Here is a 19771-nt window from a genome sequence, read left to right on the forward strand (position 1 = left end):
TACGCATGTTCACAGAGTACTATGTGACTGTTTTCTGTTACGATTGTGATGCAATATGATGCAATAATTTACTACACATGGCTTTGTTACAATAGTCAAATCCACTTATTGTATTTTTATCAGATAAGAGTTTAACAATACACAATAAATAAAAATTCATTTTTATGTGAATTACGAAGCGTTTTGTTTCAACCACACATACAAGAATTGTAACAATTTAACTAATTATTAAATTTATTTACTCAAACTTAAACCTATAATTAGATACATGTAGTACGGAAGGGGATCCGCTAACAATCGATGCAATAATTACTAAAACAATGAAACTACAATGGGAAATGGGATGTGTTGTATGTATGTAAATGTTATATGTATGTATAAATTGTATGTATATGCGTTACACATTATATCTTTCCGACCGTTACTATAAAGCATATGAATTAATTTGTTCGTTAAAACACCAAACAACACGTTTTAGTTTAGGTTAAATCCAAGCGTTGAACGAAAGAATAATATAACACGAAACAACAGGTCGTAGTATCAATACAAACAGGCTGTGAAACGCTGCACGAGCTGATCGTACTGTAGTCTGAAGTGTTTCCAACAGATTGTCAATCGTACACGTATTACGTGCCATATAAAAGCACACTGTTTTTGTGGTTTGGTTGGAATACTGAAGTGTGGCAAAGTTAAATGAGTGTGGCAAAGTAAAATGAGTGCGGGAAAGTAAGTAAATGCACCAATTAGCTACTTTGCGCGCTAGGAAGCCTGCTTTGTTAAGGTGACAGGTTCTTGTATTTCAATTGTCTGCTTCATACGACAATACCTAGTGCTAAAGGAAATATCTCAATATTTATTGGGTTGAAATTTTAAAACTGTAGTCGTAACTGTTCATATTATATAGGCCTAACACCTATTGTCAAATCTCACTAGAGAGAACGTACAGGCGTCACTTCTGCCGGCCGGTCTATAGTACATTGATATTGCAGAGCTGGGTGACCGGCCGGCGCAGTCAGCTGAGATGTGCAATCCCCCCTCATCAGCTGTTACCACCCCTCCCCCCCACCATCAGCTGTTCGTTGTAGACTCGCCGGCGCATAGTCGTTCAGTCGGCTTTTGCGCCTCACATCGTTAGCACGACCGCTGCCCTTTTCTTTCTTTGCTACATTAGTTGTACTCCACTTTTTCTGTTCCACAAAAGCCGACCCGTACAAATTTTACTTCTCTGTGATTCGCCTGCTGTGATTATAGATAAGATTTGACCCGCTCTCCCGACTGTGTTGGAATTAATTTTGTCAGGTAACATTCTATTCCACTATGTAGCCTAATTTAGAAATATTGTGCTTTATATGTATGTGTTTCAATATACATAGATAGTTAGGTATTGTGTAATATAATTTAGCTATTGAGGAACTATTAACTTTAATACTTTATCATTCAAATATTTTTTACAAATGTAATAACTATGTAAGTGAATTACGATGGAACCGCTTTGTAATTTTCACGTAAAATGAAGCTGACGCTTTCTTATCCTCACGAGTGATTTAAGTTTAATTTTTAAATGTAAAAATGATTGCGATTTTAAATTTATTTATGAAATTTTGCTAGCCATAAAGTTAATCAGAGTTCAAAATTATTTGCTCTTCGTTTGGTTGTAAAATATTCGACCATAACTATTTTAGTGAGTAACCTATAAAATAGTCTAAGTTCATTGGATAAGCGATTTTAATTGAATGAACCCCCCCCCCATACACCGATGTATGTGTTTTTGATTATACTTTCGTTCAATTTTAAACTCGGTTACCGTTTCGTTTAGTGCACTAAAAATCTATTTTTTGTCAAACTCAATTTGTAATTACTGTACTATTTGCTATTTTTTAAATGTTTAATTGTACAGTGGGGGGTTGTAGTTTACGTATTTATTTAATTATTTGTTGCTCTATAAAAAATGTTTATTGACACAAGTAAAGTACATTAGAGTTAAGGGGGTGTGTATTTGGGGTCGCTCGCTTTTCTTTGTCCCCCTAGACAAAGCAGGGTTATTGATCCACCCGATACAGGGGCTTTCTTTGTTCGCTTTCGCCGCGAGAAGTAATTAAAATAAATCCTATCACAGTGTTTACGTTTTTTTCACAATTTTTTCAAGAAACAATAGCATCGGCTGCTGTCCGTGATTTTTCTGGCTAAAATAATTTACATTTTACAGTCACTGAATGTTGATGCTGTTAACGAATTTTTAGTCAAACCGTGATTGGGTTTTGTAAACCAATTTAGTAGTGTAAATGGAGAGCAGTATTTGTAGTGAGCGTAGACCAATACTTTCACAAACTTTTGACATAGTTCTGCCGGTAAAATGTTGTAGGATACTTAGGATTACTCAATAAGTTAATAGACGTTTGGATGAAATCTACATAGGCTCTTTTAATTGATTTAAAGCTCTCGATCTCTTGCTTTCTATCAATAGATTACAATTTTGTTACGAGTAACGTTCGTGTTTCATAGACGACGCAAAACGTTTTAGGGCCTACTAATTATACTGTTGTCTTCAATGTGGAGAATTTTGTTATGCAACACTTTCCTTATATGATACATAATTTAAAATTTGCATGTATGTAATAATCCTTGATTGTGAAGAATAATACTCGTGTCTCTGTAAACGACTAAGTTTATGCAATTTTCTATTAAAACATTTAATAGATCAATTGTCAGTATTCAAACTGATTTGCAGATATAAATAACACTGTTAGCATAGGGCCAAGTCACTAAGGATATTTGATTTGGGCCTTACGGGACTTTTTACAGTTAATCAGGCGTAAATGTATGAATGAGACACTTAACTGTATGTTGTCTAAACACATTTTTTATAACTAAAATTCTTGATTTCAAAGATATAAATGTTTTTTCCTTGAGATTCTCGTGACACAATATAGGCTACAATTCCCCATTTTGCTCCAGAAAACCCCTATTGATCCTATTTAACGGTGTAAGTTACTTTTCCAATATTCGTTCAAGTGAAGTGTCTTTAACGTCAATTATGTACTAACTCTTAAACGTGTATTGTCTTGTTCTACTATGAGTTGTATGCCACGGGTTTACTTCAACCTTTTTGACAAGAAGAAGGAATGATAAGAAAAGGGAAAGATAAGAATCATTACTTCATTCTACCGGTTTTTTTAACTTTCGTTGTATTAAACACTGATTTGTTGAGGTCTCGTAATCCCTACTTAGTTTATTTTCGTCGTTCCTCCCTAATCAGCGTTCAGTGCCTCCTAGATCGCACCCGGTCGACGCTCCGACAACGACTGACGCTCCGCTTAGCAACAGCAACAACCGCTGCCTTCTGCATCTCGTCGCTCGATCAATACAGTCGCGCTCTCTTTGTTCCCTGTAGCTTTCGTAAATAATTGGATTATTAAGCTGTTATAGGCCCAGTGGGTGCATTCTTCTGTGAAATCAGCTGTTTACTAACGATTTAGAATTAATCGCGGCAGATTATCGAGTAACCGATGGAACGAATTGGTTCATGACTGGAAATAGGTCAGTTTAGTTCATTGGAGTCAAACATAGCGTGCAATATGAATATTGTGTTTCAACGCAAAATTAATTCTTCTATTTATTCAAAGCTCCGTCGGGAATTCTCGATAATTTTGAACTTTTCTAAGTTATGTTTTTTTAATTTGTAATTCTACTTCTCTGTAGTTTTATGTACCAATTTATTTTACTGTGTCTTTCACCTTCCTACAGATGACTCGTTTTAAACTGATTTCTGTCGCCACGCGTAATTTATCTAGGCAATTGTAACATACTTGATATTATGATCGTAGAAGGACAAATTGTCTATAAGCACATTAAAACGCTACAAAATGTCGGACATTCAAGTGAAATGGAGCTACGATTTTAATTTTACTGGATGTAAACTCATACAATTAAAACGTCACTTATGAGATGATGAGAAATGCGTTATGGTAGCTCAGTTATCTGTAATTTCGACCTGACTTTTAGTCAAATTTTTCGTCATTGTGGTAGTTTCAGCGAATAGTAGAAAATTTCTCAATAAATAAAATAAGTACAAATTTCGCCATCACGTACCCGTGTTGGAGTCGTGAGTCGTGTCACGAAGGTGAGTCCAAGGTCACTCAGATCCCCGGGGCCTCCAACCACACTGACTCATAGATTGCAGATTAACTATCTTTCTCTTGGTTTCGTTTACATTATTTCAGTTGTTTTCAAATTACGATCACCTATCCATGCTTTGTTAGAGATATTTGCTATCGAAATCTCGTTATTTTTTCTTTTAACGAAACTCAAACTTGAAATCAATTGTAAAAAGTGTAAAATTCAAGCTTCTAATGGGCTGATATTGTGGAATTAAATATATGACGGTTAAGAATACTTGAAAATTATATTGTTGGTGGTATTTAACAAGGAATACTAAGGTTACTTGATGCAAAAAAACGTTAATTCTAACCAAGGTACACCTGTTTTACTAACTGAAAATTACTATCGCATTTTTTTATATAAATAATCAAAATTATGAGAAATGATAAAATACCATCGATGTAGAACAATATACTACTATACAAGAAACAGTGTGACAATTAAAAAATATATATCTTTTTGGTGATCCTGGTGAAACAAATTTTTTGGTGCAGTCACATAGCGACCCATTCTTTTCGGATTTACGTTTTTTCGTTACGGTCGGGACATAATTTGGTCCCCTCTGGAGTAAGCTGTAATTCGACCCTAATGAACTCGAGTTTACTACAGGAAGAGTCATTGGGCGGACAAAAAACCGCCTCAAGTTTGGCCATTGGCTATTGGTCCGGTAACAATAAACCAACAGATGTGGGGAGGTCAACAACTGCAATCACAGAATGGGAATGACCACCGGACCCTGGTCAGGCCGGCGCCTACCAGACGTCCCAGGCGCGGCGTTACTGTATTGTTGTGATAATGCGTTGGTCGCGGAAGAAACAAAGACCTGCAGGACGTTCTGGGTTTGAAGTAAGGCTGGAAGCACTGCGAGAAGTTCAATTGCTTGGAAGTTCAATTTATTGGAAGTTCAATAAATTATTTGGCCATCGAAATGGTTTCAGTTGAGAAACAAAGACCTACAGGGCATTTGGGTGCGTTTCCGATGAGTAGGCCTACAATGGTTTTACTAAAGGCTGCAAGAAGTTGCGATTCCAAAAAAAAAAAAAACTGAACTTTAATTTGGTAAATTCGGAAGAAATGCCACTCAAAAAAGAACAGAACCAAAGTAGAAAATAGTCCTATGTCCAGACGTATCGAACGTGGATTTATTTAACACGTCGCATAATTTGCTTTACTGAAATGTTTAAACACAATTGCGTTATATTGAACCTTATTACCTAGCCAATAAGGTAAAAGTGCCCACATTCAATGACTGAATGATTGTTTCTACTGATCCATACAAAAAAGCAAATAGCCTACTTCGATTAATCAAACAATACGACTCGTTTTAGTATGGTACAGCTGTTAAAACACCATTGTTCTTTATACTTGTGTGTGTTTACAGCTGTTTATGGAATGTTTTATTGCCGTAATCATTTAGTGTGATTGCATCACATGTTTCTTATTGTTCACTATAATAATTTACCACACAAATCATTTGATGATTGTACACACAGCTACTGTTAGGCAATTCTTTTAACAGTGGTAGCTATCTTGAATTCTACCCCCATAAGACTTACAGTATTTGGAACCATACCGAAACTAGGTTTAGATTTTAGCTGTTACTGAACATTAAAATACATTTGTGATTATAGGAAGTACTAAACATCCATTAACTACATGAAAACAAAAAATATTTGCGTGAGTTCAAATTCAGTCCCTACAAGTAGTGTCAAAAACATGCCTACTTCAAATGTTTTACCTTTTGAGCGCTCTTAACACTGCGTGATTTTCACTATTGATTAATCAATATCAGCTTCTTGACTGCATTCCACAGCAATATGGCAACCGTACAGTGAAATCAATTTAGCCTCTAACCAGCCAAATGTGGATGTAAATGGGACATTCGACGAAATGCGCCATTACAAGGGTCATACATACACCCACAACGGTCTGTCCCGGCTGTCCTAGATAACAAACAGCTGATAACGCAGCTGCACTACAAGGCTAGACGATAGCATTGCATTTATCACGTGTTCACACGGGTTTTATTCCAGTTTCATAGTAAAGGTTTGTTTCACAGCTGATTAATGGGTGGGTGGTAGCAGACGACACACCACCGTGTACATGTTAATGCTTTTTAACGATCTGTATCGCCACATGCTACATGATTAATTGCGATATTAATATTACTTATTTGACATGTACGGACATACGAGTAAAAATAGTGGACAACCGGAATGGTTGAACTAATAAAGTAACGTAATGCTTTTAAAATTACAGCTTATGGAATTTGAATTGTTTAACTGATTGCAGTTTTCAACAAAAGTATAAACTAACAGTTAGTGATTAACTTAAGTTTTCAAACAAAAGTTTTCAAGTGTTAAACAGTCACTTGGAAACTAGACGAATTTACTATACCGAAACTTACACTACCGTGGTCAAATCATACGAATTTGGGTTATAGTTTGAATAAGTAGGAAAAATTGTGTTTCAAAGGGATTGAACCTTGCACGTCTGAGACAAGTGTATCTGGAACTTCCCTTTTTACAGTGACTTGAGTCGGAAACTGACCAAGATGATGACCACCATTTTCACTTTGCACGGTCCATTTCCGCGGTCCCACATTCCCTGTGCCAACATAACTTGGCCCTATTCCTGTGTCCCCGTGCCAGTAGTCTGTACCAGCGGTTCTCGGAGACGGCCCCTCTTTTGCCAACACTACGGGAAATTACCTCCCCCCGAACTTTCACTACCAGTATTTTATCATAGATTTTTTTCATCTTTATAGACGCCATACCCTCTTTTATGTTGATGAAGATGGGTCCCGGCTATAAAATCTGACTGCCCCACCCTGTGTTATGGCTAATAAACGTTATTTATATTCGTTCCACGTCTTATTTACATAGAGAAGACGTTTTTATATCTTTTTCATCTTTTCAATTTTTGATATTTCAGATTAGATTTTTCATTGTTTTTGGCTGTTGTGCGCTGTGTATTGACTTATATTTTTGTATGTTTGGTCCACCATTTGTTACGCTTTTTTATGCAAAATATCCGCAGTCGTCGAGTAACTTGACACATTGGCCAAAATCACAATCAGTGTTCTCTTTTGAACACAAATCCTCTGATAACATGAATGTTTAATTCAATTTTACAAACTCGAGTTATTAAATATTATTTTGTAGTGTTCTTTTGCTTCATAAACGGTAAATTGTATAAAACGAATTCACGGCTCTAATGTAAATTAGGCTGCACTTTTACGTCATACACTCATTCGAATGAAAATATCGATATATAGATTATTCGATATATCGATTATTTCATTCGGTTAGTTGGGTTAGGTTAACCTAACTAACCAAACTTGATATATCGAATGAATTAATCGATATATCGATCGATATATTCATTCGAATGAGTGTAGCACTAAATAAGGAATAACTTCTCCATAAGGACCCATCTAATCGCGAATTGAGAGCATCGATATATAACCGAAATTGTGTTAACATAGAATGTTGCGAGTTCGGACGTTGTTCATTAGGATTGGGGTATTGTTTTTTCTGGGGTTTTGCTAGATGGGTTTCAGACAGTGGCCTAATCGTTGCAATACATGTGTATGTCCAGTAGCCACCACATTTGTCCGATATCCACCGTTAACAGTTTCCGGTCGCAGCCAATCATCTTCCGCCATGTTTATTCAGTGAGGATGCAGACAGAAGCCGCTGGACCGTGACCGGAACAGCGTTGCCAACCTCGAAACAGCGTTGCCACATTCAGGGCATGAAATGGGAGATTTCCCTGGCGAAAGCTTTCTAGACTTAACTTTTTGATAAAAACTGACTAAACATGCAAAAAAATTGTATTAATACTGTGAATATTATTTAAAAAAGACTATTCGAAGTAACAAAAATTTGTTTACCGATACTATTGAAAGTGGGGAGTGGGTTTTGGAATACTGTATAGTTTCGACACAAGCCCACCAATCTAGTAGTATTTGAGCATTTCCCTTCCACATGTGCCCGTCTTTTTGTGAATGGACTGACCATCTGTCTTGGATTAGGTCTGGGATTAGTCCTTCAGAATCCGATAGGAGAGGCTGTGGCATTCAAGCCATTTTTAGAACTAAACGTGTATACGATGTCCTCTACCAATTTGTTGTTGATGTACCTATTTTTTTAAGTTTTCAACAGTGCATTTCAATCATACCCACCCTCATGTCAGGTAAAATATTTAAAATAAATGGGTACTTCAATAAGCCCGTATCGTACGCATAATAAGCCGTTGTTAATTTTGACCTTATCTAACATACCCTACACGATGAATTTAGTAAGGTTTAAATACTTACTGAAAACAACAATTTTCTTTTAAGAGTATTAGTAAAATCTGACAACTTCAGAATTATATTAAATGATTCAATAATGCATTTACAATACAGGACTCTCCAAACACGACGTAAATGCAGGTGCTCAAGGGGGGGGGGGGGTAGGGGTGAGCCCCCCCCAAAAGTGTATTTGAGGATTTTTGGCTATTTTAAGGCATGCGTTGGAAATGTTGAAAAGTTTGTAACTATCGACTTAAAAGGTCATATACCCTTACAAACAGTCATATACCCTTACTATTAGTTTTTGGAAATCCCTAATATATAATTGGGAAATTTGAGTAATGTAGTTGGAAAATCCTTACAGCATAGATTTGGGAAATCAGCGTAAAATAATTGGAAAATTCATAGTATAATTATAGTCCCCCCCCCTAATATATTTTTCGTGCGATTCGTAAATGCTTACACAATTATCTATTTAAATTTGCTTCCGATCAACAAACTGTATGGAAATATTAGTGTCGACTTGGTCCATTGTAGAAAGCAAGGCACCTAGAGTTCATGACCTGAAAGTGGAACTAAAAAACCTTCACGTTGTACTCGTGGACCGAGTTAGATTGTGTCAATCATAGCGCTGCTCCGCCACAATCACGACACAAAGCGTTCGGATACAACGTGAATAAATACAATTATTTTTTATGAGGTGTGTGTTTGTACGTGAACTATCTAGGTTAATCCCTTGAATAAATACCTACTGAAAGTGGATGGATCTAATTTTGCTCTCTAAAACGTTGGGATTTGATTGAAAAGAGATTCTTGTAGCTGGATAGGAATTTTTGAGCAAGAGTTACCCTTTTCTGGGGATAATAATTATGCATCGGTGGATGTGTAATCTTTAAAACATTGAACGAGTCAAAGTGGTAAACAACATTTTCAAAATAATACAATACATGAAAGTACGATCATAGTTAAAGGAGTAGACATGTCTATACCATACTCCTACTTCATCTATGGTACAATGTTGTACGACCTATAGTCCGTCCGTTTGGCTATTATACCCAGCGGATTAGGAACCTTCTTGGAAAATCCGCTGGGTATCATCACAGAAAACGTATAGTACGTTTTCTGTGGTATCATAGCCAAACGGACGGACTATAGTGACAGCTTAGTACAGTCATCGATGTATAAAGTAACTCCCTAATGTATTACTGTATAAGAGTTATTATACATCGATGAGTACAGTATCATTGCACTCTATTTTAGTACAGTAATTCGACACAAACTACGATATTCGCATTTTATACGATAATTTACAAATAAGTACTTTATTTTTTTACATTTGATACGATAGTTTTGATTCGAAAGCACGATAGTTGGCTGGGCGACCTAGTGGCAGCGTAGTAGAGTAGCGCCGCAGCGAGGTCACAGCAGTGGAGGGGGTAACAAAGAAGGAATCACCTGACCAGTACAGGGGTGGGGAGGGGGAACCGGTTCGCGATTAGCCATCACGGCCACAACCAGTTCTGTGCCCGCATCCACTTCGTAATTTGTTAGTTATGGGTTCCCCTCCCTGAAAAAGTTCAATTTCGCCCGAGTTTCCAGGTCACAGCGATCACCGGCTACTTTCCATTCGCTACAACTGGTCCGCCGTCCGCTTGCACTATGCAGTTTATAGTTTCCGGCAAGATCGAAACTTGTTTCGGATTGACATAAGCTAATTGTGTCATTTGTTTTAACCCCTGATTTCTATTAATTTAATGAACTTTACTTTTAAGTATGATTTTTGAATTAATATATTTACTAAATTCTACTTGGTAATGATTTTTATACAGTATTCTACGTGATCTCTCATTTTGATTCGTGACTGGCTAGGTAGCTGTGGTTACACTCTCCTAACAATTAAAAGGGTTTCAAGATTGGTCCTGAAAAAGTTTGAAAGGTCTGCTTTTTATGGTTTCAAACTGGACCCAGCTGTCCCTGATCATTGGGATATAAAAAAATTATCCTGACTGATGAAACAGCTGATCGTAGTCAGTAACAAAGCTACACAGATCCAGATCATCTCACTTCATTATATTCTACACTCATCCTTCGCTCATATTTGGGTTAAAATGCGCACTTATTTGGCTCCCTAAATAGTTTGCAAAGGGGGAACACATTATGTCAGTGTCACCGTATAAAAGCAAACTCGACTTTGGTAGTCATAAAACAGGACGAATGACCTAGTGCATAACGCCTGTAATAACCACGACGATAATACAACCGTAGAACACCGTAAAACCGGACGTTCATATAAACAAACGCACAGAAATAAAACTGTTGGTAAACACAGTTTGCAGCTAGGTATTTCCATATTTTCAGCTATTTCTCATTCGAAAGTAACAGTTCCAGCGTAATAATTCGTTTCGTTGGTCGAAAGCCAAACGCATTTCGTCCTGACAAAAGGTTTAAATTATTCGTCGACGCGTAGCCAAGCCGTGATGAATGTAATCGTGTAATATGTCTAGCTGGCGCGATTTATATAACTTAGACTGGAGACTGAAAGTTTCAAAGTTTCCGTGGAATACAGCTAGCTGCAGAATGTTCGTCAAATAAACACGGTATGTTGTACACTTTGGCTTTGGAAAAACTACTTGCATTGGAAATTGCATTTTGAAATCTGTTACTGTATATGTAAACTCCAAGTTCTTCATAGCTATTTCCTTAACATTTTTGTACTTCACAATAACGCATTCATTTAGAATGTAGATTTTTTGGGGGCATCCAGTTATTTTGTTGACTTATTATTCCTACTTCATTGTGTTCAGCAGTGATTCATCATGAGGTCTTTTTAGTCGCCTTGTACGTGTTAAAGTTACCACACAGAAAGTTTTGCTATGATTTTAGCTGTCTCTACAGTTGCTTAGGCATGGATTTCCCCCATAAAGTGAGATTTTTGTCTAAAAAAACATACACAAAATGTAGTTGTTTTGTCTGACACAAGACGGCCGAAGCTGTGATTGGGGTTTTTATGGCACCATTAACCCCAGATTGCGGCGCTGCCCCGACCGCAGCTCAACTGATGGGCTCCGGGCATAATTTTTGGCTGCTTAATCAGTTTTGACTCTCGTGACGCCAGTAATGGCCAACGGACGTCTAATGGGCGATAAAATTTAATGGCAACAGTAAAGTACAGGGATTACCGACGGCGCTTGGGGTTAGTTTCTCGTTTTGTGACTCGAATGTTAAGCCGAGGCTCGGGAGTCTTGCTACTGAAATTTGTAAAACATTATCATACGCTGAAAAGAATGACTCTACCCCGTGTTTTCAGTTTTGAGTCCATTTGAAAAATTTTCTGAACTCAAAATATTGAATGTTTTAAGTTTTTGATATACAACAGGCTATTCAATATTTTATCTTTTTCACAACTAATTTTAAAAATCACTTTATTATGACTTTCTAACCATAACAGACAACTAAATTACAATTCTCATACCGGTGCTAACTGATGCTTTTCTTCACCGGTGTAATCAATGGTTACAAATAGTTTTAAAGAAAGTCAATTACATGCAACAATATTAAACAAAGCAAACTCTTATTGTACTCTGTGAATTAGAAATACAACTGGAGGTAGCACGCTGTAAATCTTCTATGCATCGAAACGTAAAAATGTTTTTATGTTGGTACCATCTAGGTGAATCAACCAGCTCATTGGCTTATGACAATTACAATCCCAATATTCCCTGGTTCCTATGTACTTAGTACAAATGGCAACTTCGCAATTCCTTCATTCAGTGCCCTCATTCACTTGTATCAGCTAGCTCAGTGTTTGAAGAAATAGGCATATATTCAATAGTAAAGTTCTTCAGCTGACCCAACGTATGATAAAACCATGAGGTAAATTTTTAACTTTTGATTTAGTTTTTTGGAAATCTAAGATAGTCCTGATAGAGCCACAATGGTAGTGATGCCGGTTACCTCCCGCTATCTCCGCGTCCCGCCACCTCCGTGTCCCCCCACCTCCGAATTTCAGAGTGACCCCTATAATCCTCGGTAACTACCTGCGTTAAGACTTTCCGTCCTAACCTAACATGACCTAACCTAACCTAACCCACGGGCTAAATTTTGATTAAATCTCCCATCCACGGGACTTCGCAGCCGTGGATGCAATGACAGTTAACAACGAAGGCAGTGACGGGATTATAAGGGTCACTCAAGAATTCGGAGGTGGCGGGACAGATTTGGGTTCGGAGATAGCGGAACGTGGAGATAGCGGGAGCACACGGTGATGCCACCAGAAAACAGAAGTCTTGAAACGTTCCTGACTCAAACTTTTCAATTAGAGGGGCTGAAAGTGCATGTGTAGTTTTCATGCACAACTGCTGTAAATTACTTCACTATCATAGCCGGTCATCTAGTGGCTTGCATGTGTTAAGCTAATGGCTCGCCCATACACGGTAATCTATCTACATTATGGTCCCTTGTAAACTGAAACATAATAACTACACGGGTTTATGTAGACTATAGTTTCAGTTATAAGTGGGACACATGTTGTGTGTGGTTTGCATAGTTGAACAAGTAAAATAGAGGGGTTTATAGTTCAATGTACCCAAAATCTTGTTGAAAATGTGAAAAATTAAAATTCAACGTATAGGCAGTAAAATTAATTTGATGAGTAAAAAGTAGAGGTTTAACATGTCAAAAATATTTAAATTTTTTTATTTCAATAGTTCCAAAATTTCACAAAAACTTTTCAATTTAATTTACGTCAGATCTAAAGTCTGCATGATGAAACGTCTCCTGAGCCTTCCTCCATCTGGAAGCCACCTTAACGGAGCCAGGAGACAGGTTCCGTCATTCAGAGTATAGCTTAAAACCTTCTGCACCACAAATACTGTAGCAGCCCTATCACAATAAATCATTTGATATTACAACAACAGCTATTGTAACCACGAGAAAAGTTCTCAGAACAGAACACATTGCAAAGGTCCATAAAATTGAATAGTCAAGTTGAGAATAACTAAACCCCCACGCTAAGATTGTACAGCAGCTAGAATGGGCAGTTGCTGTGGAACGATGCGTTTTTATACCATCCATCCGTAATCCGGGACAGGTCACGCCCACTGCATGTAGAGGGCTCTCATTTGTGTAGGAGGCTGGAGGTCAAGAGGTTATAGTTATGGTAATGGTCCACACCTGGTGTCAAGACTGTCAACATACTGGATAGCAGAGTGGTTAGCTTTGTTATCTGAAGGTCTTTGATCAAGAGATAGGATTTTGACATTGGTCTGTCAGCTGATCTAAACCATTAGATTGTTCACCATGTATGTTAAGGAATCAAATCTAATGATAAGGTTGGAGCGAAGATTTTTTTTCAAATCCACAAAATTGCACTGCTGTAGGTCGGCCGCTTAGAAAACGACCTGCGCGCTAATGCTAAACCAATGCTGGAGGAGGTCGTTTTCTAAGCGGCCGACCTATAGATTATTTTTGGCTGGTTGTACAAACTACATTAATCACTGTCGTAATTACTGTACTATTTAGTTTTAAAAAAGTGGAAATGATAGTTTTTCAATTTTGTAACCTTATATATACTTTTTACATGGAAATCGCTGAATTTCTGCCCCAGACTATAAAAAAAATATCATAACGAGGATTATTTTCTTGAGCTAAGGTAGCTTGAGTGGAATATATAGCTTGTGTGGCAATCATTAATTCGCCGGTTTGATCTTGAAAATAATCTAGATCTATCTATGCGCTTGAAACTGGACTTAGCTATCCTTGATCATTGGCCGTTTAATAAATGAACCTGGCTACAGAAGCAGCTGTTTTAGTCAGTATCAATTAAAGCTATCATCTCATTGATTTAACACTCACTATTAACTTATCTTCCCATTAAAATATGTACACCCTAATATGTGTCAGCGGTGAATAGAATCGAATCCAAGCTCTGGAGTCCCTTTATTGCTGAAAAAGCTTTCCTAACATGAACTATTTTAACAAATTTTTTTTTTTCAGATACCAGACGATGGTGAGCGAGGAAACCTGCAGCTGTTTGCTCGCCTGAGTGACTACAACGTCTACACCACCATCAACGCCAAGAACCACCTGAGAGCTCCAACGGAGTTCGGCATCTGTCTGCGCGCGCCAGGCTCCGACGACCCTGCAGATCTACGCTGTCTTGCCTGCGAGAACGAGCGTGCGCGAACGTGCTGGCTCATAGCAATGCGGCTCGCCAAAGTAAGTAGTGCTCTATTTTAAAAAACTTAGGTACAACGTTATGTACATGTGTGAAAATCAGTCAACACTTAAAAACTTTGCTAAAGAAGACAGCAATGTGTTATACACCTAAGAAAAATGTGGTTGTCTTCATCCGTCATTTTACCTTAGTTATACTAGGACTTAAGAAGCTTAAAAGCCACATAAATATAACCACTGAGAATTAAAAAGCATATGTTATTTAAATTTTTATTAATTATTTAATTTTATTAATTAAGGTGAGTCTTGAGGAGTTAATACTGATTTATAACCTTTTCTCTACATTTTTTTTAACTACAGCTTTTTCTTTTGCATTATTAATCTCTTGCGTGTAAATCTAAAACAAATGTCACTGTTGATATTTCATACTAAACTCTCTTTAGACGTTTATATGTTCTAAAACCGTGTATATGTTCTAAAACCAATCGGGTAATGATGGACAATATGTGGTGTAGTTGCTCTATCAGCTTGTACATATTGGAATAAGATGGCGAGATAGGACAGTACAATAGAGAAAGCGAATGCAGCTGTCAATATTTGGCTTGCCTCTGTCAATAGGCTCAGATAATGCACGTATATAGCCTATATTGTACTAATACACAATGTAGGTGCCGTAGCACAAAGAATCCATTGTTTATGTAATTCAATTCATGTATTAAAAAAAAAAGTATGTTTTGTAAAGCTATAAACAGATGGCAGTAAGTAAGTGTAGCTGAATAAATTTAGGATATGTTTATAAATTAATTATATTCAGATAATACAAGTGTTTGTTTTAATTTTTCAGTATGGAAAGCAATTACGGGAAAACTACCGTGCTTTCAAGAACAAGCAACAGATGGAGACTCTGAATCCCCGGGACTACAGCAGCTACACTGTTCCTAATGTAAGTCTAACTTCTAACTTGAATAAGGATTCTACATGCCTTTAGATTCCAATTTTTAACCACCTCGGTTCGTTAACAATTCAGACACAGTGAAGGTTGAACAAAAGCACAAATATTTTTTTCGGTTTAGTTCTGATTAGGGTAAACATTTATTCATACAAAAGGGAGTGATCCAAAGAGGATTCTGGTGCCAAGAGAAAGTTCTGGTGTATTGTGGTTATCTATCTGCATCCTCCCATTTCCACAACTTTCCCCTCAGCTTTCACCAGTTTCCCTCCTATTGATCTAGGAAAGATTGTGGATCCTAGATGACACCCCTGTGGTAGTCCAATTTTTTTACATTGAAATTGTAACATTCAAATTTGCTTTGTGATAAACTGTTCATTCAATTTGTACATGTTAAAAAGTTATGTGTGTAAATAGGAAGTACAAAAAACGTTGAGATAAAACGTTCAAGCTATCTTATTATTTAATAATAGATACAAAATACGTAAATCCCTCATACAGATCTTACAAATCTAAAGAAAAGTAGGTAAAAGGATGGTGTAGTATTATAGGGAAGGTGAACGTTTAACCAAAATAAAAATCACTCATGTAACCGTTAATGGATCAGGAGATATTGTCCAGAACACGTGCGGTGGATTCAATCCAGACGGAAATAAAGCAATGATTGTTTAAACAATGTTGCAAGAGGTGGCGTGTTGCCACTACAAAGCATTTGTTGCTTCATCGGCAGTATTAATATGTGTTATAAATCTATTATAATTCTATTGGATATAACTTGGAGAGAGTAACTTTAAATCGGTCGACCGTATATTTCACTGTTTCACAAGTTTTCCCCACAATTTCAGCTGCAAACACATTTAGTTTTGGCAGAATCCACCCACCATTCGAATGTTTCCCAATATCTTTTCCAAAAATAAAGGTTTGGTTTTCATCTCCACCATGCGTCAGTGTCAGTAAAATCTGGCTTGTTTCGCAATCTGACCATTAGCTGCCAAAAATACAGCAATATTTCTGATGGCTGGCAGCGTAGATTAACGCCCGTTTTTGCATTTGGCAGCCGTCTGTGTTACATTGTTTGCTGCATTTTTGCAAATGACCTTGCCCTTGTACACTTTTTGGCAAGTGGTTCCTTTCTAACATTGCCAACCGATGAGCCGGTGCTTGGAAATAGATGACTGATTTGGAGGTTACAATTTTTTGGATAATAGGGTTGGATAGAATGCATTTATTTAACGGTGCCATGCAGATCCATCATTAAAAAGCATCATTATCATGAAAATGAGTTGTTATGTACTAGAGTTATAACAAATGTGTTAGTTTACAAAATAACTGAAAAAATTCAAGCATGTAATAAAAGGTTTTACTTCAAAGTAAATTATATACAGTATTACAATTTCACTAAAAATAAACTGAAGAAAAGCTACCGTAATGGAAAAAAGTAAAAAGTGTTGTGATACAGATTTAGGTAAAAAAGAATACAAAATTAAATATAGCGAAAACTAGAAACTTGTAAACTGGGCTATAAATTACGGAACTAGATGAACGCCAACCGTCTTTGAAAGTCAAACTGCAAAAGTTGATGCAGTGCCAGTAGCAGAAGTTATGCATCAACTTTTCCATATTTATTAACTCAACTTGTAGCAGAATTTGTCATTATTTTAATGTGCTTTCAAAGAAGTTCTAATGGCAATATTATTCATTCTTTTGTCAGATAAAAGTTTCCATGGTTTAAATGATTATTCTCGCTTATGATATGCACTTTAATCTCGGTTCTGTTGTAAAGTCTTTTGAAGAAGTAAAGATACTTCTAATTTATTAATTATATTCTAAAATTAAACTCTTAACTTTTTAATTTAAAATTATTACACCATTTTTAGTAATTCATCAGTAGAACTCTGCATAAAACTAGAACTTCCCCATCTGTGTTTAGAAACCATCTTATCTGGATTTCCGGGAATTTTAACTTTTGCTGCTGCTTCATCAGGCGCAACAAACTGTTTATGTTTCACTTGCGTATTTATGTTTCATATTAATTTCACAAGTTCAGTGTATCTTTCAGTGTACGTTTGTCAGTGTTGTATTAAATTGTGGAGGTTGTTTAGTTTTCTCTTCTCTAATGGTTGCACATGTGGCCATTTAATTTTCTATTATGTTAAGCCATATTTTCACCTTATCACCTCAGAATTCATGTCCTCAGCTGATATAAGGATCCACTATACTTTTCTGCAAACCATAATTTAACCCAAAACATTAATTTAAATCTTATTGAATGGTTGATCAAACTAGGAACAAAATATTTGATTATTTTTACCAAAGGTAGTTCCATAGTTGGTTTCCATTGGTTATTAGTACAATGAGATGGAGGTTATGCTTTGTGCAGCCAGATGCATCGTGACTGCAGGCTAGTTGCCAAATGCAGCATCTGTCAGTCAGCCACTATTTCTAGCTTCTAAAAGAATTCACAAATAGACTCCTAAACTCGCAATTGACTTTTAGACTCCCGGGTTTGAGTTTAAAATATTGCACCACTCAATGTCATATCTACAACATGAAACATGTGAAGTAAAACATGTATGAAGGTAGTTTTTGGTAATAATTTCTATCAGTCTATCAGTTAAGTTGAATTTAGTAATTGAAACAGTGTAGTTACTAAACAATCATTCCCTGCTGGAACTCTTGCCTGACATCATCACTATTTGAAATGTGATTTTCCTTTCAAACTGTATACACTCTTTTATCATAATAACCTGTATCTTAAGAAAAGTAAATAGGCCTACCTGAGGACTAAAAGAGCTCTTGTATTCTGATTGGAATTTTATTTTTATTTCATAACCTTTTTCTCATCCCATGTCCTATCCTTGACATTTCGATTGACACAATCTATACTGGCCTACATAAAAACCAATCCAACTCTTAGGAGGCCATCTGCACTGGCAAAATATAGGAAAAATGTAGAAAACATAAGATGTAATGCCTGCTGGATGGTTATTTCCAGTAAGCAATTTCTGCCCCAAAGTTTAACTTAGCTGGTAGGAAACAAGAGCTGATGTTGAAGCAATTCCAAGGGTTTTTACACAATATCAGTGCAACTGGCCAAACGACCCTGTAAGGGTTTAACAACAAGTTTGATTACACAATATGGTATAAATTTAGCTTTTATCCTATTACTTTACCACATATTACATCAACTGACCAAATGTTAAATATATTTTTTTTTCATGGTTTAAGAATATGTTTCAAGGTTTTCTGTTAAATTCACCTCACTTTGTTTTAAACTAACCCAACCTACCTTGTTGCAGGAAAGTGTGCGGTCGCGAGTGGCCATGGACTTCACAGGCTCGACCGGCCGCATCGTAGATGACCCTAAGGAGGCACGTGCGATCGCACTGGCCGAGGGCAACACGTGGAAGAAGAAGTTGCGGAACATCAGCAAGATGGGCGTCACGCAAGGCATAGAGTCTGGGGTACACATCACACAGCCGTGGTTCCACTCCGGCATGACGCGGGACCAAGCCACCCAACTGGTCAATAAACACGGCACAGTGGACGGGTGAGTCAGACATCCGATATGTGAATGAAACAATGTATAATGAAGACTGCTAAACTAAGGCAGCTTACACTCCGTCATACAAAAATTAGAAATTAACATTTATGACCAATTTAGATATTAGTACATTGTTCTTGAGATTAAAAACATTGAAATGTGTTAAAACAAATACACCAACTTTACAAAATGTTATTTAACCTAAATCTTCCATTTCAATCCAAGAATCGGCTGGACTGAACTACACATAGTTACCATACAATCTGATATTTCTTGTAAAATTCCCTAATTTAATTTGTAAAATGCTTTGTTTGTGTCAAAAAGTTTTTGTTACTATGTTTGTTTTATTTTGTATATATCCACTACATTGGCATTTTTTAAGAACTGCCCAAACCCTGGACTTGTTATTTTACTATCTAAAACTTTATTATATTTTTTTGTAAAAAACTATTTAACCGGGGGTCCTTTCTTGTTATATTTCAAAACATTTTGAGCAAACAAAATAAATCTTGATCGAAACTATATGATCTGAAAATTTGTGAAATGTTGCTGCAGCTGTATCGCACAGTAAGTAAGCATTTCCCCACCAATATGTTTTTCCCATACATTTTTATACGTATAATTTGCGCCAAAAGTTAACACAGCTTTT

At 36.6% G+C, this 19771-nt stretch overlaps 1 protein-coding gene across 1 annotated transcript in view; it reads left to right on the top strand.

The window, feature by feature from the left end:
* Positions 1–19771, top strand: part of LOC128991898 (growth factor receptor-bound protein 14-like) — a 194272-nt gene that overhangs the window by 170374 nt on the left and 4127 nt on the right. Inside the window, exons 7-9 of the mRNA XM_054415168.1 lie at positions 14450–14671; positions 15474–15572; positions 18878–19128. Coding sequence (XP_054271143.1) covers positions 14450–14671; positions 15474–15572; positions 18878–19128 — 572 coding nt within the window. The remainder of the gene's footprint in view (positions 1–14449; positions 14672–15473; positions 15573–18877; positions 19129–19771) is intronic.

The sequence above is a fragment of the Macrosteles quadrilineatus genome, unplaced genomic scaffold (assembly GCF_028750875.1).
Source record: "Macrosteles quadrilineatus isolate MER2022 unplaced genomic scaffold, UCM_ALF_1.0 Scaffold_4__1_contigs__length_99947679, whole genome shotgun sequence".
Lineage (NCBI taxonomy): Eukaryota > Metazoa > Arthropoda > Insecta > Hemiptera > Cicadellidae > Macrosteles > Macrosteles quadrilineatus.